The following is a 26,848-nucleotide window of genomic DNA, read 5'->3' on the forward strand; positions in this document are numbered from 1 at the left end:
CCCCTACCAGAATTTACTTACAGATACCTCTTATCTTTTCCTTGGTGACCCATAACAATTCTGGCAAATGACCCGGTTCGGCTAGATACATTTTTTCTGTCTATTTTCCTTATTAGCCAAGACACAAAGAAGCTGACAAATAAGCTTCTTATCATCATACTTACAGTGCAATTTAGACATGGTTCCTGGACCTCATGTTTCCCTGCCTATGTTTCTACAGAATGAGAACACATCAGTAGGGTCAATATGCCCCAAGTCACATTCTAAATAAAGATGATTTCTTGATTCATGTCATTATGGAAAAATACATTCATATACTAGTTATTTACAAAATGGTTACTTGCAGGTGGTCCAGGAACATACTTGAGTTACCAGAGAAAATCCTGTTTATGATGCTTCTGTACGTGTACGTTTCTAATACTCAATGCGAAGTATGTCTGTCTCCCTCATAGGACAAACCCAGAGCAAGAGACTAAGCTTGAGGAAGCCTCAGACAAACATCACTCTTTTTTATGTTTCAGTTTGACTTTGTCGAGCTCCTTGATGGAAGACGTCTACTGACACAGGAGGCGAGAAGCTTAGAAGGACCTCAGCGGCAACACAGAGCTTTTGTGCCCCTGTCCAGCCATGAGACAGGGTTTATCCAGTATTTAGATTCAGGAATATGGCATTTAGCCTTCTACAATGATGGCAAGGAGTCGGAAGTAGTTTCTTTTCTTACTACCGCTATTGGTAAGGATTTCCTGTATTATTCCTAAACTCCTAAATATGCCTTGAGGCCAGGTGTTAATGCACATACTCAAATTACATGGTAGCTTTGTGTGGTTTCAGAGAGAATGCTTATAGGCAACGTATTTAGCAACAGGCTGAATACTGTTGGGCCCTAAATATTTTGTAGGCCTTTTCAGTAACTATATCCGTAATGAGATTCTACCCAGTGCCAAAGATGGATTAGAAGCTTGAAATTCCCTGTTTCATTTTCTTCCTTTAATCTTCTTTTTATTTAGTTTTTTTTGTTGTTGGTTGGGGTTTTTCTCTTTCTGGAGCAGAGGTATAGGAATGATTGAAGAGCACAAGGCAGGACCATGCGACAGTTTTGTGTGACAGACAGTCCTGCCTTTGAGCACTGTCAAAATTACTCAAGCTGGAGTTCAGGCAGAGTACTGGGGCTAAAACTCCAATAAAGAGCACTACAAGGCTTGACAGTAGGAGCCACAATAACAGGAATCTTTGTTTCTCCTTGCTAACAGAAAGAAGCTGAGATTTCTTAAGAAGAACAAATTAACTAAACAGGTCTCTCAGTTTCTCTGGCAGTAAAGTGCCCTGCCAGTTCAGCACACAAGCACCAATTTGTTGCTGTCCACGGAGGAAAGGATGCTGCCTGTGGGCTGCCTGACAGCCCAGCACACTGGGTATTCTTCCTTTACCCTGTGAATATCAGAATCTGTTTCTGATTCAATAATATTTAATTTTAAATTTGACTGACCTGCTGAAACAGTTCATATACCCAAATTCATTTGGTTATAATTTAAAGATTGCTCCATAAAACTAGCACTCAGCTTTCTTCCAGCCACAGTGATTGTTTAATGGACTTTTTTTCTTTGCTGAAAAAAGCAGACTCATTCCAAAGCTGCCATTAATCCCTCTCCCAGAAGAGACATTGGTGTTGAGTCTCAGCTGTCTGCAATAGTTACCTAAGAGCTATGGGCTGTAATTTGTCTTGGCAGGTTAATTAAAAGTTTAGGTCTTATTAAAGCAAAGTCATTAAGATCCCAATATTCCATTTTAGTGCTAAAGTTTATCTAATGCAGAAGTGGAAACACTGCTATAATACTCTGTGTTAAATTTAAAACCTGGAAATGCACCTGTTCAATCCTGTTCACAGTTAAGCAACACCAGAAATAGTTACATGTTAGCTTATGAAATTGAAGTCTTGCTCTACAGAATGTGGATTTACTTTCATTTAGTTTCCTTCAGCAATCTGAGTTTTTACTTACAACGACCACCTTCTGCCCAGAAGAACTTCCAGGTATTCTTCTGAAAGCAACTTCTTTTTCCTTGTCTAAGAATTTCTTCAGTTTAAAATTGCCCATCACAGGAAAATCAGTAAGGCTCTCACAGCAGAAAACACTTTTAAAGCACAGTCACAAGTTGTTCTTGTTTTCAAAGTGATGCTAAGTGTTCTAGCCAGACTTTTCTCTTGGCCTCGTTGCACTAACATGGGGGGGGGGGGGGGGGGGGGGGAAGACAAAACATTCTTAATTTGCCTTTGAACAGTAGGGGAATGGTGCAGATGAGAAGCATGTCAGACTGCCTTTAGGGCAGTCCTATTTTTTTTTTTATACTCTGCTGTACCTTCATGACCACATGATAAGCAGAACAGTCCATGATATACAGTCCATGATATATTCTATATATCCCCTGTTGACCTTGAATCATTCTGTGTTTCAGTACAAGGAAATTTTCTTTTGCTATACAAGAGAGAACTTTGCCCCATATGTGGGAATCGCTTTGCCCGCTGGCAGCTGTATATCAACACAAAGCTATAGCGTACAGGAAAAACTGTTTAGGTACAAGCTATGCACTTTGAAACTCACTTGAGATAAGTAAGAATTTTAGGTAGGAAGACGTGGCTTCTTGGCTAGATTTTGGCTAGAAAAGTGCAGAATTTTTATAAGTACCATAAAAAATGTAACAGCCTTAACAAGTTGGTACCTTTCTTCTTAGTCTAGATTTCAACAGCTTGTTTTAAAAAAAAATCAAGGCAGGTGTTTTGTGTAAATGTACTGTAATGCTTCAGAACCTTTCTAGTGTATTCATGAGGTCTGGCAAGACATGGTTGCTAGATTTTAAGTCTATAAATATTATAGTACTGTAGTGTTATAATTTTTGTCGGTGCCAGAGTAAAGAGGATACAGCAACCTGACACAGTGTTTATGAACCAGGGTGTAAAATTGCAATGCCAAACAAATAAATCAAGTCACGCATGATGAGAGCCTTAGATCTATCTGTGTGGGGTGAGGAACCTGCAGAGGAGTTGTGTTGACTGTCAGAGGCAAGCTGCCATTTAATTTGATTTCTGTGGCAGGAGCACGTAGAAAAATCTCCCTTTATTATTGCACTGACATAGGGCTTACAGTGAGAGTGTGTTTGAAAAGTATAGCTGTGATGCAGGAAGAAGTAGGATCCAGTGATCTGAGGAGAGGACCAGCAGCCTGGAGCTCCTGAATTCTGATTGATGTTCTAATTTTGACCCAGCCTAGCCTTATGCTTCAGCTGCTCACCATGTAAAACTGAGGAGAGTGACATTTCCCCAGAGATGCTGCAAGGGTGATAGAATTGCTGGGAAAATGCATTAAGCATTAATTAATAATCACGGATAATAGTAGAAAGCACAAAATTGATAATGGTGATCATAATGATAAGTTCATAAAGCCAAACTGTGCATTGACTCCTTCAGGCAAACCTCCCCTGTGAGTAAGGACTCACCTGAGTAAAGGACCATAGCTTTTACCTCAGCAATAAAAATGTTGAATGGAAAGGGTGCTGATTTTCCAAGTATATCTGCTATATTCCAACAGACTGAACTTTTCAGAGCCAGTAAAATCATTGCAGGCTCTGTATGACAATATCAACTGCAATTACTGTGCAGTGCTTGTCTGGAATGATTTGGCCTCCATTATTCTAGCAAAAACTGGAGAAAAATGGAAAAAAAGCATCTGTATTCCCAGTTTGATAACACAGTAAATTTCATAAATTGTGAGGCTGTCTATCATAGAGTTTTGGAATCCGATATAGCTACAAATAAATCCACTCAGGAACATTAGCACTGATTTTGAGGGCAGGAGATGGCAGTTTAGCCTGTTTTCTAAAAGGATGTGGAATCATCATCACTAAAGAGTTAGGTGGTGTCAAAATGTGTGCCTGTTACATGCCACTGCACGTAAACCCGGGGAGAATACAGCATCGTAATGCCTGTCAGAGCTTATACTTCTGCATAATACAGGCAAGTCAGGTGGAGGGAAAAAAGATCATTCTGGGAAAGTTTTCAGCTTTTAATAGCTTTTTTATATCCCATTCCTCTGAATTACAATGCAAGACATTATAAAGGAATGGACAATCAAGGTCTCTCCATAATACATTAACCTTTTTGTAAATGACATTGGTGGCACTTTCTGAAATTTCTAATAGAAACACTTCTCTGAAAAGCGCCTTGTGGATTCACCTCTGCCTGATAGTGGTGATTTATTCAGAGCAATCTTGTATAAGTGGAGCAAAATAGTAGGCTGAGGAATCAGCTGGAATCAGCACATCTGAGACAGGTGTTGGCCAAAAATCTGCTCAGTAGAAGCAAGGAACATGTGAGAGCCTGAAAACGGCATCTACAGAGTCAGAGAGAAAGAGTCTTCCAGCAGCTGTTACTGCTGAGCTCAGGCAAGCTTGACTGTGCAGGGCCACTGAGAAATTAAAAGGAAAAGCAAAATCAGCTGTCTGTGAGAGGAGAGCATCTCTGTTTACCAGCATGTCACCCAACAGGAAGCACATGTAGAACACCCATGATAGGATGCAAGGTTTTCTCTCACTTTTATGTTCTGCAAGAGACAACGCTTAAGTTTAAGGAAAGGACCGTTGTTCCTCCTGACCCCTCCACTATCCGTAAAGAAAACTACTGTAAGTACTTCCCTCCATCAAAGTGCAAAGCAAGCTGGCGGTGTTATTTATAAGGGGCTGCCAGCACATACAGCACTTTGCAATACACATCAAAAGGCAAGCTCCCTTCTGCAATAGCCTAAAATATAACCCACCCCCATGCAGTACACACACAAGAAGGATACCAACAGAGGAGCACTTCACAGTAGGACTGAGCTAAGAGAGGAGAGAAGAAATTACAGGGCACAGAGGCAAGCATGGGACTGGGAACCCTCCTTGTGTGAGAGGTGACAAGAATGACACTTCCTTAGCTCTGAGTGAAATTGCCTTTGTGTTTAGCTTGTTCTTAGCAAAGGGAAAAGGAAGAGCTTGAGTAACTCAGATGTGCGTCCCTTATTTTGCTGCCTATGTGTAGGCTAACTTAAACTTTATCAACTTCCAGTTCAGAGGGGATGCATAAGTGTGATCCAAAGTCTCAAACCCATTCACAGTATTTACACTTGCTTTGCTAATGTCTGGAAAAGTTTAAATTGGTTTCATGTAAATATTGAGGAGTTAGGAGACAGCAGACTAACATGGGGTGCGATCTGTTCTGGCTTACACTTTCTTTTAGCTCCTTAATGCCTGAGTTACTTGACTTAAACCTCCCCATGTATGATTAGATCTTCAGGACTCTGCATGAGGAAAAGTGGTTTTAATGTCCCAGCTACCCTTTTCTGCACTTCTCCTTACACCATATACGGCAAAAGAGGCTGAAAGTTTAGTAAGTTCTTTGCTGAATCCTGCAGGACCCTTTTTAACTGTGAGTGAGACTCCAGCTGCTCCATGGAAGTGCTCAGTTACTGTAAGTGTTGTTCTCCCCTGTTGCATGAGTATGGTCATCTTAGCCCTTCTTCTGTTTCACAGAGGGACTTCTGAGCAATTCCACCTTGTGGTAACTTTCTACAGGTAATTAATTAGTAGCCTGTTCCTTCCCAGACTTGCAACTCTTTTCTTGCTCTGCACAGAAAAAGAAATATAGCGGCATATGAGAGCCATGGCAGGGAGGAAAATCACAACTTCAGTTTTGATGTTATTGATCTCTCTCCTGCAAAATAACAGCAGAGCTTTGCATGCTCTGCAAATAGTTTTTTGCCTTCAGCTCTGTGTGTCCCGTTACAAGCCTTCGCTTGACAGACACTCTATCAGATGGTCAATGCTTTTTCTGAATACACCCTTGTTGCCATCACCCCTTTTTTGACACTTAGTTTCCTGCTTTCAGTTCTTACCTAGCTTCTCTAAGTGTGGTAAGGCTTGTAGGTCTTAGGTAGTATTTAGAAAAGATACAGTCACTCAATTCAGTCAGGAGGCAAAAAGGGCATTTATGAGTCCCTGCCAGGCTGTGATAGGTTTTTTTTTCCCTTGTGAGTTTGGTTTCATGAATGGCGTTAGGTTGACAGGTCTGCTTGATTGAAAACTTACACTTATCCACAGCGTAGGTTTAGGTAATGCTGCAGCACTGCAGGGTGTCTTCCACTAAACATCCAGCTGGCCACAGGACTTAAGGTCTTTCAGTGGGAATTGAATTAGTCCATGCAGAAGGGTGGCAAGAAAACGGTAGATTGCCATCTCCATCCTAGCCAAATCCTGCCCAGCCTGATAGGTAGGGTATCACTTGGGGAGCCAGAAAAGTGGGGTGAACTCCCTCTGTCTGAGCTTTCTATGAGCCGCAAGAATTCCCCTCTGAAAGCAGGTGTAGTAGTGTGCTTGGTGAGATTTCACTTTTTCATCCATCCTATGTGTAAATCTGTTTGCTTTATAGGGCTTAATAAAAAGCAAACATAGCCTGAGCCCGGATCTGGAAATGGAAGCGGGGCTGTGCAGAGATGAAACTTTTAACATTGTTTTGCGCTCCCTGTGCCTAGAGATTTTTTGTTTGCTATTTTCCGTAAAACAGTGATGATGTTTTTAGATGGATAGTGATACGGCCCTTAAAACTTTAGCACGTGGGAGTCAACAATACCTTTATCAGTGCCCCCTTAATCTTTTCACCATTTTCCCCAAAACTGGTGAACAGTCTCATTTCCCAGTGAAGTGAGCCAAGGGGATGAGCATGTCCCAGTGTTGGAGTTTATCTCCCTGTCTGCCTTTTCGGACGACTCGTAACAGATTAAGCATTGCTCCCAGTTCTTAAATCCCCTTCAGCTTCAGTCAGTAGTGTTTGTACATGATCCTATGGCACACCGTTCCCCAAATGTTACCTGCAGCTTTCTGACTGCTTCTGCTGGAGCTGCAGCACTTCCAAGAAACCTGAAGTCAGACCAATTGTTTCAAATCTAGATGTTATTTGTGATGACCTTTTTTCTCTCTGCAAGTGTCTGAAACAATTCTTACATAATAACCCTGCTTCCCAAGCCATAATGGCAGGCAAAATTATTATTTCAGGATTTTTCTTTTGAAGACGTAAGGCATCTCTAATAAAGGGGAAATTAGGGACACATCTCAAAGATAATTAAATAATAATAAGTCTGTAAAGGTCAGATACTTGGCTGTAAAAACTTCCACAGCTGCTCTTTCCATACAGAGTGTATCTCTTCATTGATGCTCTGTGAGTAAAAGCTAGCAGTGGAAAATTACAGTGTGTAAAGCTAGCTTAGCTTTGAAGCAGAGATGGAATAATTTATTTAATGTCACACTTGAGCTTTTTCTTGTGGGTTTTATTTATTTATTTATTTTGGCTCCTATATGTACACTCCTCTTTCAATAGATCTTATGATTACAAGTGATAATTTGAGTGGGAAAAATATACAAGCAGACACATATTTTCATTTATATTGTTGTACAAAAGAAATTAAGCCATGTTTGTAAAGATTGCCTGGATGGCAATAAGTATTCATCTCAGTAGAAGTTAGATGTCTGAATGTCTTCAATGATCCAGATTTTGTCTGGTTTTGATCATGCTTTAAAGTGGTAGAAAAACGAAGGTAGATTTGTCCTTTTGAAAAGCTTTGCCTACATCTGTACTTACATGGGCTGGTAGCCTTGAACTTGCTTGTCAGTGTGCTGTTTGCAGGCAGGCAAGTTCTCTTGATCTGAGAGAGCTTGTACAAAAGGTTTATTGATTGGGGTAATTACTTTAGTTTTAGGGTCAAGAAAAGGTTTATTTAATACTGAAGTTAAAGCCTTTTTCTTTCTTTCTGTTATTTCTGTCCCTTTTTTTCAGTTCACTTTTTTTCAGAACAGCAGAATTCTGCCTTAATAACACGGCATATAGTGCTATCTGAGGGTTTCTGGAGAAATGTGTAAAACAGTACATATGGTTTTCGTTTTTACACTTTTGTATATAGCTCTTTCCATGCACCCCAGACTGCAGGCTAATGTAAGCACAGCTTGTTTTATTCCTGTGTCGTATTACCGAGCTGCTAGAACAGCTCTGTGCAGACTTTTCTTTCCATGAATGCTCCCCTGCTAAAGCACAGAAATAAGGTTGTGGGAGTTACTCGTCCACTTTGGCAAACAAAAGGAGAACCCTTTCTGTACTAAACAACAGACTTTTAAAAGACTTAATTTTCCAAAGGCTGCATTAAAATGTATGTACTTGCATGCATTTAATTGACCACAAAAGAGAACAGAAGCCAACAACATCGGCACCTCAGGAGTCACCAGACCAATCTCTCCTTTTGCACGGGGGCCGAGTGGGATGAGAAGGGCATAGTCTGTACAGTAACTCCTGGCATATGTTGACTTTTTAAATGATAACACCTGGTCTGTGTATTAGATGTGTGACTGCTTTCTTTATGTAAGTGCTACAACAGTCTCAGAAAAAGAGTTACAGAAATTATGTTGAACTGATTTCTAGAGGGCTTGCTGGAGGCTCTGAGAAGGAACACGATTCGACCAAGGTTGTGCAGCGAGTCTGCTAGAGGCAGAAACGGAGCCGTAAGTTCTGCTTTTTCTCTGGCCCTGATCAAAGACCACTGAGAGCTCAATGCAGTTGCCCTAGCACAGGCACAGCGGCACCTGAGATGTGCCAGGGAACTGAGGCCGTCTCTACGGGGGGCAGATCTGACATAAAATCTAGAGGAGACTCAGGGCTTTCTGTAGCAGTGGCTGGAGACCAGGCATCATACTTGAGGGCAAGTCCCCAGCACCAGGCACCTACCTAATTGAACCTCAGACATCAGTCGTTCCAGCCAGTACATCCTCATTTATCAGACTGGAGATATTTGCCAAAGACTTTGTGTAAAATGAAACTTAATCTTTAATGCACCCAAAATTATAACATTGCCAAGGTTTCATGGCATTTGTTTGACCAAATGAGAGCACATCTGAGGTCCTCTCTGTGTGTGTATGCAAGGATGGTTTGCTTTTTTTCCCCTAGAATACACCAACTTACAACATCATTTAAAATGAAACTCAAGGCCAGCTTTAGCCTTGCCCTGAGCTACAAGAGCAGAAATTGTAATGTACTGAATGTGAAGTAACTTCCCGCTTGCTAGTGCAGCTCCAGAAGTTGAACCCTGAAGGGTGAATAATTGTTGTTTCCTGTATTAGTTTGTAACAATTTATGAGAGTAGGAAGGAACAAAAAAAAATTTCTTTGCAATCCCTTGGGCAAATTAGGGACATGAGAGTTTCATTTACTGGAGCGAAATTCAGGTTTAAAAATATTCCAGCTGCAAAAAAGGAAAACTAGGAAGAAAAGAAATGTTCGCAAGGTGTCTTTCTAGATCTCCACAGCCTTGTCATGTGTATGTTACAAGTGTTGGATTAAAGTGTTACTGTGCTTAGAAGCTGCATTGTAGAAGGAAGAAGAAGGCTTCAGCCCAACAGCTACTCTTTGTTTAAAATCATTCACCAATTTTTTTTTTTCCCGGCTAACTTCTAACCTGTGATCACATTTCAAGTGATTTAGAACAGAGGGTTTTTTCAGACGGTCAGTGTATGATTCCTTAAGAACTGTATTTCATAGACCCTTTTATGCTTTTAGCATTGCTCTCATTCTCAGGGAAGAAAACAGTGTTCCCTGTATATCCCTATGAACAGCAGAAATACATTAGCAGGATTTTCATTCTGGTCCCAGTGAAGTCAAAGGAGATTTTACCATTAACTTAAATGGTAGTATACATAGACCAGTGCCCAAGTGCTTTTGAAATCCCATTACACCTTATGCTTTCAACCATCTGATAGCTTTAGATTATAAGGCATTCTGCACTGGAAAGATTTCTTCTTAAAAAGCAAGCAGTAAGAGAAAGGAATGAATCAGTGAGATAAAGCTCGCTCTCAAAGGGCAAACCAAATTCAGACCAAATGTGGCATACGCTTCTGAAATGCTCGGGCTTGTTCTCTTCTTTATTTACTCCCCAAACTATTCCCACTTGGTCCCTGTTTCTGTAGAACAGAAGTTCAAAAATAGTGCACAAAAAAGCTGTTTTTGTAGTATTTCCAGCTGGGCCTGGAGTCGAATGTGCCTGAAATAGTGTGAGAAAGACTGACATTACTGTGGTGAGAGCCATTCGAGTACCTGGATAGCTATCTCAAGCCAGGCCTAGAAGCAAAAGTACAGACATCTCAGGGGAAATGTGCTCACATGATGTACTGTCAAATTTGGCAAACTCAGCAGCTCTTGATGATTTCAATAGGCAACCCAAATTGATCCTGAACGCCAAACCTTTTGTGCTTCACCATCGCCTTGTAAAACGATCCACCCTCTAGAGTCACTGCTGGCTGGAGCAGGTATTTGCTGCGAGTACGCTGATGGAGATGTGGGGTACCTGGCATTGCCAATTGCTTTTTTTAAAAGTTCTTACAGAAAAAAAAGTGGGGGCAGAATAACATGCAATTGGATACTGTGATTACTGTACTTCACGCTGACTTTCCAGAATCAGGAGTGATTTAAGGAGTTGTTTAAAGGACTGCCTGCCTGTTGCCCTTTTCCTAATTTAGCATCCTTATAGCTGCATGTGAAGGTTAGAGTTCCACTGGGATATGAGAGCAAAACAGGGTTATATGCATGGATCTTTAATTAAAACAGACCTCCCAGCCTTCAGAAAAAGAAAAAAAAAAAAAAAAAAATCAAAATCTGGCACAACATCAAGTGGCATTAGCAGTATCAGCATCACACTAGGTGCCCTACAGAAGAGGAAACTGTGAAAGAGCACTCAGAAATAATGACTGAGTTTCCATGATGCTGTCAAGACTTTCACATCCCTGGCTGCCAGGTGTGGATTACTTGAGCTAGAAATGTAAAAGCCTTATAAAACACAAATGAAGCAGGAAAATCGAAATCTCAGCAGGTGAGGATGTACCATAAGAAGGAATCAGTCCTTTCAAACTTCAGCTGGGGAAGGAAAAGGAGGAGCAAGAGAATACCAGACCCAGCATTTCCACGTTTCCTTTGTTTCCAGGGCATTTTTTTCTCCCTTTCTGTTTTTTTGGCTCATAATGTCAAGTCTGATGTTTCGAGATATCTGAAACCTGTTTTATCCCCTCTCACCTCCATGTCTCCCTTGGCATTGTTATCACAATTACAAGGGCAGGTGACAGTTCTCTAGGCTTAGAATCCAACCTACCCTGCAGTGAAATTCAATCGAGTAGCATCATTTCTTTGAAAAATAAACAAGACTGCAAGCTCTGCAACTGGGAAGTAAATTAAATGTGTTCACAGAGCTTCAGAATCTTCTTTGCCTTTCATGTTATACTGCCTGACTTCCTATTAAAATTATTGCTAACGTAGTTGGGGCAGTGACAGGGAGCATTTTTGTGAGAGAGATGTTATTGCAATGAGCTTATAGGTGACAGCTTTATCCTGGACAAGCAGGTCTAGGAGAAAGAATAAGTGGCTTGCTAAGGTTGCTCTGGTGCAGCAGCAGAGAATAAGATAAAATAACGTGGTGTCCCTTCACTCTCCCATGGGATGTAATTCACTGCAGGCTGAGAGGGATGCTGTGCACTCCTCATGGCCCTTTTGCATTGATGTGGCTCACACAGGGGATTTCAAGGTTAGATATGAACCATGGAATGTACCTACCTGCTGCCCTGCTCCATGTGAGCACCCTCCCTCCCAGCACAGCATCTTCTTTAGCCAGGGGAACATGACTAGGCAGAAAATAAGTCAGTGGGCAGTTAGGAACAATTTCTTTCTCTGTGACAATGAATATATGTGTTTATTTGATACAGTAAACAATCCTCCTCTAAATAGTTGTTTCGCCTCTGGTAATTTTTTTATATTTACTTACTTTTTTAAAATTAATGCATCTGTATATACCAGGAGTTGACATTTATAAGGAAGGGGTAGAACCTTTTATTACACCAATCAGTATATCTACTGTATCTCCCTGGGTTGGTAGATTGGAAGATGTGACAGTTTGCTGCAGGCTCAGCAGCTTCATATATCTTCTCACCAGCACAGAGCAAAAGATTTTGAGGCCATTTCTTGCATAGAGGTGGAGTAGACTACTAGTTGAAGAGGCCAAACAGTGAGGTTACCTAAAAAACCCTGCTCTTTTCTTTGCATCTCACTTCTAATATTTAATATTCTCATTGGTAAAACAAGTTTAATTTTCTTTGAACCATCATTCCAGAAACTGAGATTAGCATCGATTCATTAAAGTATAATTATTTTACTGCCGTGCTATTCCTACATGTTTTTGACACCAAACACTGCCAGTTCCAGAACAACTCTTTGAGGTTATCCAGTAAAATACTTACATTTGAGTTCATACAACCACACTGCACTGAATGGCATTTAATCAGTTCTTAGAAAGCAGTCCTGGTGCTTATTAACTCCCAGGAAAGCTACTGCCTTCCAGTTGCCAGCTAGATAACTATTTTTTCTTTGCCAGTAGATAGTTGCCTCTAAATGCCTAGGGAATGATGATGCTTGGTGGCAAGTGTAGGCTATAAAATATTTATCTTTAACACACAATTGTGTTACTGCAGCCTCTAATAGGATTTGGTGTCAGGCAAACATCTGCCTTGGCCTCTGGCCCAAAGATATAGAAACAAGCTATTAAGTTGAATGTTGCATAGTAAATAAATAAGGTGGAAATACTGTTAAAGTAGCTATACCGCTGACCAACAAACATGGTGAGTATATAAAAAAGAAGTCCATCAAGAGTCTAACAATTTGTCTACCTCCTTAATATGTTTATTGTATTTCATCTGGATAAAGGTAATTCATGTAGGTAATTGTAAGCCAGGCTGACAGATCTTTATAGAGCTCACCACAGTAGAGTTGGCTTTCACAGGGCTTTTTGTCAGCAGCAAAGTGGTCCCCTGAGCAGACCATTAGCCTGGGAGCTTTGTCGCTGTCACGTGAGTCAGTTTATGATATGAAGCAAACAGTGTATTTGTCTATGCCTCAGATTACCAGCCTAAAAAAATGGGAATGGTGACAATTAGCGATTTCCTATTGAACTCAGTGATATCCTTAAATGAAAGATAGTGTAGTGTGAAGTCTTATTATGGGTATGGGCAGGATCATGCCAGTTTATAGCTTCTCACAGGGTGAGGAGTGATTGCAGTGGGAAAACAAGCAATGAGATAAAGGTTTCAGCCAAGTTTCCCTCAAAATCTACCAGCTGTGAGATTACTCGTACTGAAAGAAGTCCCGTGAGGCAAATGGCAAAAATCCCAAAGTATCCTCAGCAGCTGTAAGTCAACATGGTGCATGAAGTAAAGCTGGTTTGCTCCAGACCATGATCTGTTTCTTTCTCTGCTTTGATAATTAAAGCTCTTCAGTGGGAAGGACCTTAAAGAGTACTTCAGAAGAATTTTGCTCTTGGAGAAGTCTAGGCTTTCACAGTTAATCAGTGTTTTCCATCTTTCATTTTTATGAATCTAGAAGCACTGTTGTACATCCTCCTTTTCCTGAGTGAGGTAGGCTGGACTAGGGTAGGGAATACCTGCTAAGGCAGACAAGGCATTTCTGTGCCATTCTCCAAAATGAGACAGTGTGGATCTGAAGACTGTGTGTCTCATTATGTCATTTACTCCTTCTCTCAGAAGAGATCTGGATGTTTACAATATTTATTCAGGAAATGACTTGGTTTTTCAGTTGCTAATTAGATTTTGAAGCTGGCAGGACAATTACTTCCATACGCAAGCTTCCGCAGTCCCCATTAGAAGCCACACCACCTCAAGTTTTGCAGGTCTGTCCCCAGTGTGAGTCGTTTGCTTTCAGGAGGTTTGCTCTTGCTGATGTTGGTTGTTGAAAGGTGGCATGGGAGCTGCATTTTCAGTGTTCTCTTTGGACATGATAGCAAAACCATACGAAAGCATCATGCATCATCCATTGGCTGACCCTCATTAATAATCTTTGCCCTTACCAGCTGGTGTCAATCAGATCACTTCAGAGATTTGGAAGCCAAGAGAAAGCTGTGGGAGTCAGACTGAAAACAGAGAACATATATCTCTTTCTAAAAAAGAATTGTCCATAGTCTCACAGGGAACTTTAACAATTAAACAAAACAAAACAAAACAAAACATTGTTGTGATTCTCTAAAGCAGTTCCCATGGCACTGTTCATAAAACACCATATGGAATTCTGTATATATATTGGAAAATATCCTTATAATTACATGAACAGCTTACAGAATAAGCTGTAGAATGGAGACTAGAACCTAGCTGTAACTGCAGTGACTTGTTTTTATTTATTGATTGATAGTTTGTCACCTCTGTAGCTATGTTGACTGTGGACACGCTTAAAAGACATACAGTTGGTTTGTGCCACTAACTTAGGGGCTCCCCAAATGTTAAAGAGTTTGTTCTCTTCTGTCATCTAAGCCCCATTAGATAATAATTTGGCTTAGTCTTAGCTTCGGCTAATTTGTCCTTTTGATTCTTCATTCTTTCTAGGGTTCCCCCATCATGACTCCCTAATTTCTTATGGCAAGTCACCCACCTCCTCCTGTTTAGTTTGAAATTTAGGTATTAGAGCAGTGTGCATGGATGTGTGTACACATGTTATGCGTACATTTCGGAAGGGCCAGAAAATCGACTCAGCTGTCCAACTGGCACAGTGTGTAACCACTGAAACGAAATTTGGTCCTGGGATGAAGACAGGTTTTATGGGAAGTCTTGAGTGAGTATGACTTGCTAATGCCTGCCATCTTCAAAGTAAAAAGAAGTTCCAGTTTGTGATTGTACCTAAGAATATAAATAGGGCCATGCTCAGTATTGCACAGACAACTCTCAGACTTGTTGCTCACAAGCCTGTCGCAAGCCTTGTTTGTTCTCGTTAGCTCTAGAGTTCATCAGAAAAAAGCAGGTTCATTTAACACGTCCTTTATGGAAATACTATTTGAGCTGTTTGGGAGCAGCTTTGAGACAAAGATGTACCGCATGACTCTTCATCACTTTTCAGAGGTCATTCTCAGAACTTTTGGGAGTGTGCAGAGACCTTAATTGCCCTGAGTCTCACCAGGCAAGTTTATGTCCTTAACTGCTAAAAAATGGTAAGTGGCACCTGCCACTGGGAGGGAAGAGTTTCTTTTCACTTCATCTCGTCTTTATCAGGCAGGTTATTCCAGGGCAAAGTGAACTAGTGTAAAATGAGAACACATTAGAAATGTTACTTTTGGCTATATTAGAAAAACAAGGAGCATCAGAGAAAACAATGAAGTAGGATGAAGGGATTTTTAAGGGCCTACTCTATTATTAATAGTATAGGGTATTCAGGCCACAATTAAGAGTTACAGAGGTGCTTCAGTGGAGAAGGTACAATGGATTTTATTCACCTGGTTTTTTATTCCTTTTGTGTTGGACACACTATGGTATGATGCAGCTGGGGCACACTTGCAAAGGAGAGTCTGGAAAATCAAGGACTGAAGAGATAGTGATATATGAAGTGATATGTGTGCATATCACTGCATTTTTGCAAAGTAAAATGCCTGATCTGTAGATGAACCACAAAATATACATTAATATTTTTTTACATGCATTAGTGTTGGTCACTGTGGATGGGAGCTGACCAATTATAGGTGTCTTTGATGACAATATCTACATCTGAACTAGTCAGAGAAGGAAAGGAAACACTACTGGAGTAAAGTTCATTAAATGGATTCACCCTAAGATTCAGGAAAGTTTGGTTATCTAAACACAGGTATGCTGCATTTCTGTGGTCACTCTGAACTTCTAGATCCCATTATACATAGTCAGTATAGTGGACGAGAGTCATTTTGTTTAACCTACGGTAGACATCCGATTGGTGTACAGAGTATTGCCTGTCTTGTCCGAGGCATCACAAGTACATCAGCTGAACCACACTATAAATGCAAAATATTATTTCCAGTAACAAAGATTACCCTTTAGCTGATACGGTGCATTGTTAAACTTTGGAACAGCTGCCATGCCTGTTGCTACGTTGCTGTTTAGCTGTTGCTTTGATTTGTTGTTATTTTGCATAAATATTATTCATTATATTACATAAACATACCAACAAATTTGTATGGATATTTTACTCCTTTCAAGGACTCAATTTAGTCCTTTAATGCAAAAGCTTGAAAAAAAGCTTTTAAAAAAAGTTTTTAATATACCATAGGTGTTGTCATAACACCAGGAGTCTGTCCTGCATCAAGCACTGACATAGGTATTCCCGTTGACTTCAAAGGCCATGCATACGTAACCTCTACGCAGTGTTGCTCCAGCTTGCAGACCCCGACCCAGAATGACAGTGCGATGGTGAGGTTTCAGGAGATGTCTAAGTACTGTGCTGATGCTGAATAGCGTGGCCCTACTCCTGCTCCCAGTTTTGGGGCAGTAGAAAACAGTTCACTGTTTTTTTTTCTCTGTTGCTTAATATTTTTGCCACCTTTTGAGCTTAACCAACTCATTGAAGGGTCTGAGAAGTGCCAGAACCAGCACAAGAAGAGGGAGCTTAGACTTGTACCTAGGATGAGAGGACTAGAGGAAAAGGACTGACGTTTCAGGAACAGGAGCTGTTAAATCTCCTTGCCCGTCTCATTATTTTGTTTCACGGTACTCACACACTGTATGTTCTTCATATGTGTAAGTAGGTGTATGTGTATAAATAAATAACATTTTTTTCTAGATTTCTGCATATATTTCTTGAAGACAAGAAGGATATAAACATTGTAAAAAAAGCATAGAGAAAAAATGCATAAAGCAAATTTATTTTCATTTTCAGCAGTGAAATTAAACCATCTCAAAGTTCTGAAGATTATATACATATGGGCTAATATTAACTTTTCATTTACAGGATAGATTTGTGCTTATACCTGCTATTGAGTGAGAGTTAGTATACCTAAATATCAATATAAATGCACAAGGCCCGAGTTGCTATTTCTTTATTCTAGGAAGTATGGCTGCTATTTGATTGGAATAAAGATGGCAGCTCAAGCCCCAAGTGTTGACAGCATGCTGTGATTTTATTTCCATCCACCGTAAAGTGAATATCTGCTTAACTATAGAGCTTAAGTGTTAGGAAACTTGTACCTTCCTTGTACCTTCCTTGCTGCATGGAGCTATCTGATTAAGAGATGTCTGATGCCAAGACTTAAAACATAAATGCTCGAAACTGGTTTTATTATTTAAAACTGCTGTTGCCCTTTATGAATGATTAAATTATATCACATCCTTTAAAGTGTCCTTCAGAAACCTCTGTTGTTTGGAGAACACTCATCCAGAAACAGGCTTCCTTTCATTTGTGATTAGAAGCTAATCTGCACATCTCTGCTGCAGCTGTTTCTCTTCACTTGTACCGATAGGAAGTTTACAAATATCTTTGCTACCACAAGGCCTCGTGAAGTGCGCCAATGAAAGCGCAGTCATTATTCATATGGCTGAGATTTCCACCCCACTCCAAGATAGATGTACCACTGCTGCCCCTCCTGTATAACTGAATCCAGTTTTAATCTGATACGCACCTCCCTTGGAGAAAATGTGAAATAATAGTGTGGAATGAACCACTCTATTCCATCATCTTTCTAAGCCCCACTCACATTTGCTCAGTCTTCACTAACAGTTTAGTAAAAAAAAAAAATTATTATTTACATTGTCTTTTTGATATGTAATGTTTACCAGCTTGTGTTCTTTTATGGAAGATAATTTTTAGTCCCAATATTCTGAACTGTCCTCAGAATAAAAGTCCTAGATAACATTTTGCTTACCTGTTAACTTTCCTTGAAAGATGAATAGCCAGTGTTTTTGCCAAAGTCAGGGAATTTAAGAAGATAACTAGAAACAGAAGAAAGTGTGGAATAGTCCCATCCCTGTTCTGCCGAGATACAATATTAGCCCCAGCACTCTGGGCTGTTTGTATAATATTGCAGGACAAACCAGAAGGCATTCGGTTAGAAATAATCCTTCAACAGGCAGACAGGATGAACCGAGGGTCTGTATTCAGTAACTTCATTGGGGAACATTTCTATCATAGCTCAGCTCTGTTTGGCACAAATAAATGCCCCAAGTTCACTTACCCACGTCAACAAAATTGGACCAAAGGTGCGTGTTCTGCCATGGGAACGGTGTGTATTGCTTCTCTCCAATAAATTCAAAGAGGGAAAATGGTGGGAAAAATAAGCAGGAAGAAACGACATTTAGAAGTTTTCGGGTACTGAGTGAGGACAAAGCCTAGTGAGTGCTGAGCAGCTGCGATTTAATCATAGGATTTACAGTCGCTCTGTGCTGATGGATGGTTGAACCATCCATTGGTGTAAATGGATGAGCACTGTTTAGTGGAGCTCACACTAATGCTTTCAGCCCCAAGTGCAGCCATTGCTTTGAAGATTCAACTGTTGTGCCATCCAGAGCCCTCCCAAATTCAGAGGTGTTTTCTTGCCTAAAGAAGTATTTGAATTCTCTTTTGTTTTCCAGAATCAGTGGATAATTGTCCCAGTAATTGCTATGGGAATGGAGACTGCGTGTCTGGGACTTGCCATTGCTTCCTTGGCTTTCTGGGCCCTGACTGTGGCAGAGGTAGGAATTTATACTTGATTAACTCTTCCGCTCTCCCCTTCGGTTAACAATTTTCTCGTGGAAATTATATTCATGCCTGTGCCTTTTGCAAAGTACACCTCACCCAGCTTGGGGGTGCTGCAGTAGAATGGAAACGGGTTGGATCTGTGGATTTGTGTGCTACTAGTCATGATTGCTGTGACCTTAGCAACAGCACAACCCCCAGCTGCATGTGGACAGGCAAAATGTCACATTGGGAATTTTCTCTCTGGAAGCGACTTTAGAAAACATGACTTACAAATGTGGCATTATTGTTTGTTTAGCAGAGCACTGTATCATTGTGTGACGTGACTCTATAATGATACTTTCTTTTAAGACACTGATTATACAAAAAATAAGTACCTTTTTCATTGCTACAGGCCTTGCAAGTCTGCCTGAGCTCTGAATGATCACTGACAGCCTGGCTGTGGGGAGTGGGGCAGGGTTAGAGGAAGGCTAGTAGTGGAGTAATGGCAGGAAGAACTGGATACTCTGGCCAAAAGTGAAAACATTAGGACGACTGGGAAGGAGGTTTACCCCAGCAAAGAATATAATACATTTTTCTGCTCAAGTGATAAGTATTTTTAATAAATGGTTTTGGAAGGGTTTTCATTTGACCTGAAATTTTTAGGTTATTTAAACATTTGAAAAACAAACTGAAGTACTTTTAGTAAGAACACGTTTCAGACCGCGAAATCAAAACGTTGCATGTGGGAAATGCCAGAATGCCTTGCATCAACCTTTTCAAGGCCTTTTTTGGCTCAAACAGTCCAACAAACTCAGTGCAGATTTATAAATCTGGGGAGGGAGGTAGCGTAAAAAGTTAGTGCCCACACAGGGAGCTTTGCTAAGGCAAGAGGACAGGCCTTCACTCCAGCCCATTGCTTCTTTGGAAAGCAGGCTGGCTCCTTCCCAAGAGAGCGAGCTAAACTCTGTCCAACCCCATGTCCTCCCCCCTCCAGCTGAGCTTGGGTCACATCACTGCAGCCCGGCCAAGAGATAGAGATAAGGAGGGCCGCACACCCCGCAGGCTGGGAGCTCTCTGCTGAGGCAGTGTGGTCCAGGCTAAAACCCCGGAGTGTTTCAGAGTTCACAGCCCAGTAAGATGGATGTGGCAATCTGCATCCCTGAGAGCTTTTATGTCAAACTTCTTGCTGACTCAGGTTACACTTGGTTTGCATTTCCTTACACTCGGTTTGCATTTCCAAGCTCCTTTTCAAATCTGTAGAGCTGGAGACAAAAGGAGGGTTTTTTCTGTCTCCCACAGTATATTCCTACTTACACCTCCTAACTTTAGGTAGGGGCAGAAGTTCAGGGTTTGTTCACCCCAAGGCTCCCTGTAGAGTCAGTGGAGAAGGAGAAGCTCCTTCACTGTGAGTCAGAATATTTAAACTTTTGTTCTGAATCCACTTTCAGAGGAGCTTACCTCCCTTCTTGGGTTATATACCTAGCTTTCTCAGGCACTTCAGTTGAGCCACGTGAGTATCTCCCATTTCACTAGAGTGCTTACGCTGGCTGATATGAACACCTTTTATTCAGCTGTATCTTTTGGTTCAGAATCATCTGGGTTCAGATCACAGATTACTCTCTGCCTTCGGGAAGACACACTCATACCCAGAGTGTCAAAATTATATTTGTGTATGCATTTCCACCCAGTGGGCTTGTTAAATGGATCATCTTACTGTGAGCGTGAGATACAAGGGCTCCAGCGCTGCCTTCCTGTTGTTTTTCAGGGGAATCTAAGATGCTGCTTTTGACCTACAAATCCCTCAGAGGGCAGCAACTGTGGCATGTGTAAGGCTGCTACAGTATCTGTCTGCAGCCGAATATGGGTCCCTGCACCGAGCGGTAATCCTTAAATAAGCACGTTTCTGCCCACATGAAGATTTCTAGGTCATAGATTTCCTGGATGTTCCTTTGTTTCAATTCAGCCTTGGAATTCACCATCCAAATGAGTGGGAAACTGTGGAGCAGAAAGCCCTTCTGTTTTTAATAATGGCTGATTATTAACGTATTGTTAACCAATTATTTTAAACCAAGTAAATGAGAACAAATCGCCAAAGGTGTATTTGCTTCACCTTTTGAAGGCCTACTTGAACATGGGAGATGGTGTTTTAAAGTTCTGTATAAAGTAAACAAATTAATGATCTTACTCTCTGATGCTAAACTTTACAAGAAAAGTGGTATGCATTTGGGTTGTTGCTACCATAACCACACTAGAGAATTACTATAAATTTGGCATCTTAGATATTGTTTGCTGGAAACTGAATGATCAAACAGTAATTATATATCTTTATATATGGAAAAGAGTTGCACAACTAGCAGTGGAAAAAATCCAGAAACCTCTTTCGTCTTTATTCATTACGGTATGCTACAAAGGAGGTCTTGTTCTTGCCATTGCCTTGACATTTGCAGCAGCACTTTTGGGGGTTATGCTGAAGGTGTTCTCCATAGAGGGCTCTATAGAGTACCAGTCTTATTGCAGATGGCCGGTAATTTATCTGATCTTGTATTGAGTGATCAGCTGTCTTGTCAGAAAACATGTAAGACTTTCTCAGCAAGCTCTCACTGGTTAAAGGCAATTATTCTTCCTTCTTGTTGAAAAGAGCTGCAGACTATCCTCTTCCATTGCCTTGAAAGAACAGGCTCAATTACTGAGCATCTGCAATTTGAGACGGGGGGGGGCAGAAAATTCCATCAGCCTAGCTGAAAAGTGAAATTACAGAGTGAGTTTGCTGTGAACCATGTACACAACACGGTGTATCTTAAACAATTTATGTCTTGTATTGTATAGGTAGATATCTCCTTGCAAATGCTGCACTTGAAACGCACCACTGCAATGTGCTTCCTTTAAAGTGAACAGAGGGCTCCTTAGTAATAACAGTTGCCAAATTCCTTTCTTTTCTAAACCTCTTTTATCTTGGTCAGGCAAATATAGTTCACTGCATATCAAACTGGCTTAACAGTCAGAGCTGGCAACGCTTTGTATTTTCTTGAGGTTGCTGTAATTCTGTAACACTCAAACCGACTTGACTATAAGGACACATGGAAGCAACACAGGATGCGCATTGTGCGATTACTATCTGAAAAGATGGGAAGAGAAGGAGAGGAATGTGTTCCCTTAACGATGTTAATACCTCTTCCATCATATAATCAGTCAGGAACGAAGCAAAAGAGGTACATTGTATTCATCACATGCCTAACGCAGCTGAATTAAGCAGCAGACTGGAATATTCCTTTCACATTTGTCCTGCATAAAAATGTTCATAAACTGCCTTTCTGAGGGGCAGATGAGAAGCCCAGCTGCTCTCACCTAAGGATGATGTGCAACAGTGAACAAGAGAAGTCTGTCTTAAATATGTGTCCTTGCAGCTGAGTTTCAGCAAAATGAAATGGAAGAGAACAGGGCTTAAGCAAGAAGAAGTTTCAAGGGATAGTGAACAGGGGAAGGCTATTGTTTCTGAGGGACAGAAATCAGCAGCTTCCTTGGAAAAATCAGAACAGAGGACAAAAGGAGCATAAGGTGGCAGGTGTGGAGAATGGAAAAGGGAGAAGACATCATCAGCAAGGAGCTGAAGGAAGCTTAGAGAGCAGTGATTACCAAAGTTTTGGTCATGGAGGCTGGGGTCTGGTCCTTGATGCCCTGTCCTTCCCTGGGGAGCCTGCTCTGTATCCCTCAGGTCATCCCATCCCACTCTGCCTGACATTTTCCAAATTTAGCTCAGAAAATGCTTAATCCTGGGATCCATCATGCCACAGCTTGAGCTTGTCATCTTCCTCTTGTCCCCTTTATCACAGGGAAGAAATCCTGTATCTGGTTGGCCTTGAGAATTAGCCGACTTTGCTGGAAACAAGGACAATTAAAAAATCTTTTATAAACTGATACAAAGAAAAGAGGATAGATTTGGAGAACTTTTATTACAGAGTGCTTGGAAAGACTAGAGGCCAGTTTTGCATTGTGTCTGATGATGAATGAAGTCCAGCAGAGGTGATAACCAAAAAAGGGGGCAGGAGATTCAGTTGATGGTATGACATGAGCTAAATCAGGGAAACAGTCTCAACGTGGCGTTCTGGACTCTGAGCAAAGCAACTGAAACCTGTAAAGCTGAGAATTACAACAGAAAAACAGGGGAGTGTGAGGTCCACAGCAGAGGCAGTGTCAAGGAAAATACGAAGTCTGGCAGCAGGTCAGGGGTAATGATAAGCAATCTAAAGTCAGTGGTGCTGTTGAAAGAAGACACCAGTACATTGAAAAGTCAGAATGCAATAAAATTCTGAGTTTAGTTAGTGAAAAACAGTATCAGAGACACAAAGCAAAGAGATAATTCTAACTCAAGAGCACTGTTTGTTTGTTTTAAACAGTCATAGAAGAATACAGTTAACAGCTGGGTGTCATCCACGTAAAAGAATTTGTTTTGGCAAAGAAAAGAAAAACATACCCCACTGAAGACTGTGTATGAAGAATATAAATCCCATGCTGGACTCCTGTGCTCTTTTTTGAGGTGAGAGCCGTGTACAGTTGTGTTTTCACGTGATTTCTCGTATCTGTCCCCAGCATCCTGCCCAGTGCTGTGCAGTGGAAATGGACAGTACATGAAGGGGAGATGCTTGTGCCATAGCGGCTGGAAAGGAGCAGAATGTGATGTCCCGACGAACCAGTGCATTGACGTCTCCTGCAATAACCATGGCACGTGCATCATGGGGACCTGTATCTGCAACCCAGGATACAAAGGCGAGAGCTGTGAAGAAGGTATTGGCGAGACACATTCAATTAGCCTTTTGCTTTGATTGTCGTTATATAATTACATGGATGGAGGCAATTCAGAATAGGACTGGCACTTAAACAGAACAGTAATAGGCACCTTAGAGATACAATAGATGGATGCAACATAAAAATGATATGTTGTAATAACTTGTCGTTAGCTATCATATTTGTTCAATAATTGGATGAAAAGCCATCAAATGCTTCAGATAGACAAATCTAGTTGAAAGACCAGAACATCTAATCATATGTTCAAATGTTCTTACTAAAGCATCGTTTCCATTTACACATCTAAACGTATAATTACTTTTACAGTGCTTTCTTCTCTGCTATGCTATGCCAAGCAATTTCAGTTGCTTACATACACAAAATGGTGGCGTGTGAGAGAAAGTCCCTGATTCTTGTCAGCTTTAAAAGCTTAGAAATGCTCAGGACTTGAATTAAACTCTGCTTCAAAATCAGATATTAGTTTAATGGCTCTTCCACAGCTTTTTTCTCACATTAGCCCCCAAACATTTTCATTTACATTTAGATTTGTGGCTCAGAAATACAGTGCCTTTTAGCACTTATCTTTAATCTTTTTGTGTAGGGAGTCACCTGCCACCATAAACCTTTATCTTACCAAGTCTGTGACTGCTTCTTACTGCTAAATGAAAAAGTGGACAGTTTTGTAAGTGCACAAATCATTCAGGTAGTTATAAAAATACATCCAAAAGTGCTTGATTTAAAGAATAATGTTCAACACTTTTGAAAACTATTCTCAAAATTCTATGCGGATGACCTGATAAATAATTATGTTTAAATTACCCTTCTAGAAATGCATATGTAAGGCCTCTACGCCACCTGATAGTTTTAAGACATCCATTTGATACATGTATAAGAATCACAATGGTTTGAATTAATTTATGGTTGTCTTCATGGATACGGGATAAAGATTTATCTGAAATGGCTTTATTTTACAGACAATGAAAATAGGCTGAATTGGAGTCAGACGTTCAAATGGCATCTAATCTAGCAATTCTTTTGATGCGTTAAATGTATTGGAGTGGGACATCTCTGATGTAACATGGCTTCAGTGTCAGTAAATGTTAGAGATGAAGACAGTATCAGCTCTATAACAATAAGCCATCTCTTGAGAAAGCTTCATTTTGGCTTAAGAAAGTACAATTCAATGAAGCCGTGGGGCATGCAAAACCCAAAGATGGTGACTACTGAAGTATCTTTAAAGCATCTCCATAGTCCTCATATTTACTAGATCATATCTTTACTGGATAAACAGAAATGAAAAGATCCTGATTTTGCCTCTAGGCAGACGTGTTTAATGTGTGTAAATCAGAGTAAGATTTGCCCTTTTTCTAACAGGAATCTTTTTTCCCTGGTCACGTTTAAAGCAGAAAAGCCAGACACTACTCAGTTATTTTATGTTATCACTGTAGCGGGGGACAGTGTCAGTCCCACTAGGTAAAAACTTGAAAAAGAATGAAGAACAAAAAGAACATGATTTTTCTTATGAGCTGTTTAGTATTTTTCCAAGTATGCATTTGTTTTTCATATTCAAGGCTTAATTTGTATTGTGTCATAAGGGGGGGAAGTAACTCAGAAATATGCCATGTGGGAAATCTTGAGGACATATATATATATATATTTAGATCTAGTAAAAAAGTTGATTTATACTATTTCTTAAATTGCTTTTACTTTTTAATTTCTCTTCTAAGAAGGACCATCTGGTATTGATTACTTTTTATTATTTCTCAGTTCTCGTAGCTTCACTGCGCAGTCCATGTTCATAATGGGTTTTCATTCCAGGGTTTCTTCTGTCTTTTCTTTTTCCCCCATAGAAGTTCAGCAATGTTTATAAAACATTAGCCAACAATCTTACATGAGTTTTTCTTTTCTCCTTCGTTGGTTTATTGGCCCATATTTTATAAGGCACGGGCTAAGCCAGCGAGACATTAAAGGGAGGGGAGCAAATTTAAGCAGTGAAAAATGAGAAGTTACTCTTTGGGTACCGAATAAGCCTAATAACTTGTGTGACCAATGAAGCATGAAGCATATTGGGGAAAAGTGTAGAAGAGGCACTAACCTTGCTTGCTGCATGATTTATCTCCCTGGCAAAGGTTCTGCACAAGGCTAAACTATAAATGGGGCATTTTCCAACCAGGAATTAGACCATTTAGGACATTTTCCAAGCAGCAACACAGATATATGCAAAACTTTTTTTTTTTTTTTTTTTTTTTTTCCAAGTATACTAGATTTTGTCAGCTCTGCCCTCCTGCCCCGCTCCCCATCTCTGCTTCTCCCAGAGCTGAGCAGCTAAATTTGTCAAGCAGAACTCCCTAAAAATATACCATTGTACTCCAAATCCACTAAGCAATTGATTAAGAAGAAAGCAGAAGCCCGTAATCCTGTCCCAGGGCCATTCCGATGGTGCAGAAAGCCTAAAGAGATACAGCTAGTGAGGCTGAGATTAAAGTAGCCATTGTGTGTGACATTTTCTGAAAGGGCTCATTTCAACATGAAAAATGGCCTTGGGATTATGATAAATGGGGGGTTCTGACATGCACATTCCCCTCCTATAATCGTCTGTGTTAGAGCTGAGATAGCAGATTGTCTGCCTCCTGTGATGGAGCCCCTTGTAAAACTCACCTTTTTCCCAATTGACCTTCAGAGGGGATGATTAATTGCCTGGAGGTAGCCTCTTGTCAGTTAGCCTGTGATCTTTGTTCTCTATGTTCAAACCATCTGCTGAGAACGTATGAGGCTGCTAGTCCGTTTCGTAGTCCTTTTCGTACCTATTACTGCTGAGAAAGAACAGGGCCAGGGCTTCAAGGGTCTCATGCTAAAATTGGCACCCTAGCTCCCAGCTCGCTAACAGTGAAGGAGATTTATAGACTCATCCTTTCCAGCCTCTTACAATTTTCGAGGATTGTTCCAGCTATGAGCAGGGCTCCAGGAATCAAACAAAACAGAAAATGCTCTCACATGCCTTGGGATAGTAATTGCTGAGCCATTACTTGTCAGACTGAGAACGTTTTGAGAATCCAGGGAATTATCAGAGCAGCTGTTGTGTTTCCTTTTAAGGTTTCTGGATCTTAAACAGGTCATTGGGATTCTTATTAGCTTTTACGGGGCGGGGAGGGGGGAACGAACCGCAAACCTGCTGTGTGTGCGGTGGCCGTGTTCTGCTCGTCTGTATTAGAGCGAGGAGGTGGACAGCTTTCCCCTGGCTGCTTAGCCAGACTGACACTTGTCGCTGATCCCCAGGGCACTGCCACACACCGTTTCGAGAGCCGGGAAGAATTTCTTTAGGCTGTCCTATAAGCTTTTATATATAAATAGATGATCGACTCCTCCAGTCCTTCTTTGGAAGGGTCTCTGGTGTGTTTCATATTTTTCGATTGCTGGGTGAAATTCCCCCGTGGGCAGAGGAGCTGACAGTTGCCTACAAAACACATAACTCAGGAATCAGGCAGCAGTACATTCGGTCTTTTGGTACACTTTG

At 40.7% G+C, this 26,848-nt stretch overlaps 1 protein-coding gene across 10 annotated transcripts in view; it reads left to right on the top strand.

Moving 5' to 3' along the window:
- The window catches only part of TENM4 (teneurin transmembrane protein 4), a 603,540-nt gene that overhangs the window by 424,144 nt on the left and 152,548 nt on the right, over positions 1-26,848 (top strand). For all 10 annotated transcript variants that reach the window (XM_030042633.2, XM_030042636.1, XM_030042637.2 and 7 more), the window contains 3 exons: positions 522-732; positions 18,465-18,566; positions 23,140-23,334. In XM_030042633.2, coding sequence (XP_029898493.1) covers positions 522-732; positions 18,465-18,566; positions 23,140-23,334 — 508 coding nt within the window. The remainder of the gene's footprint in view (positions 1-521; positions 733-18,464; positions 18,567-23,139; positions 23,335-26,848) is intronic.

This window comes from Aquila chrysaetos, chromosome 19 (genome assembly GCF_900496995.4).
Source record: "Aquila chrysaetos chrysaetos chromosome 19, bAquChr1.4, whole genome shotgun sequence".
NCBI lineage: Eukaryota > Metazoa > Chordata > Aves > Accipitriformes > Accipitridae > Aquila > Aquila chrysaetos.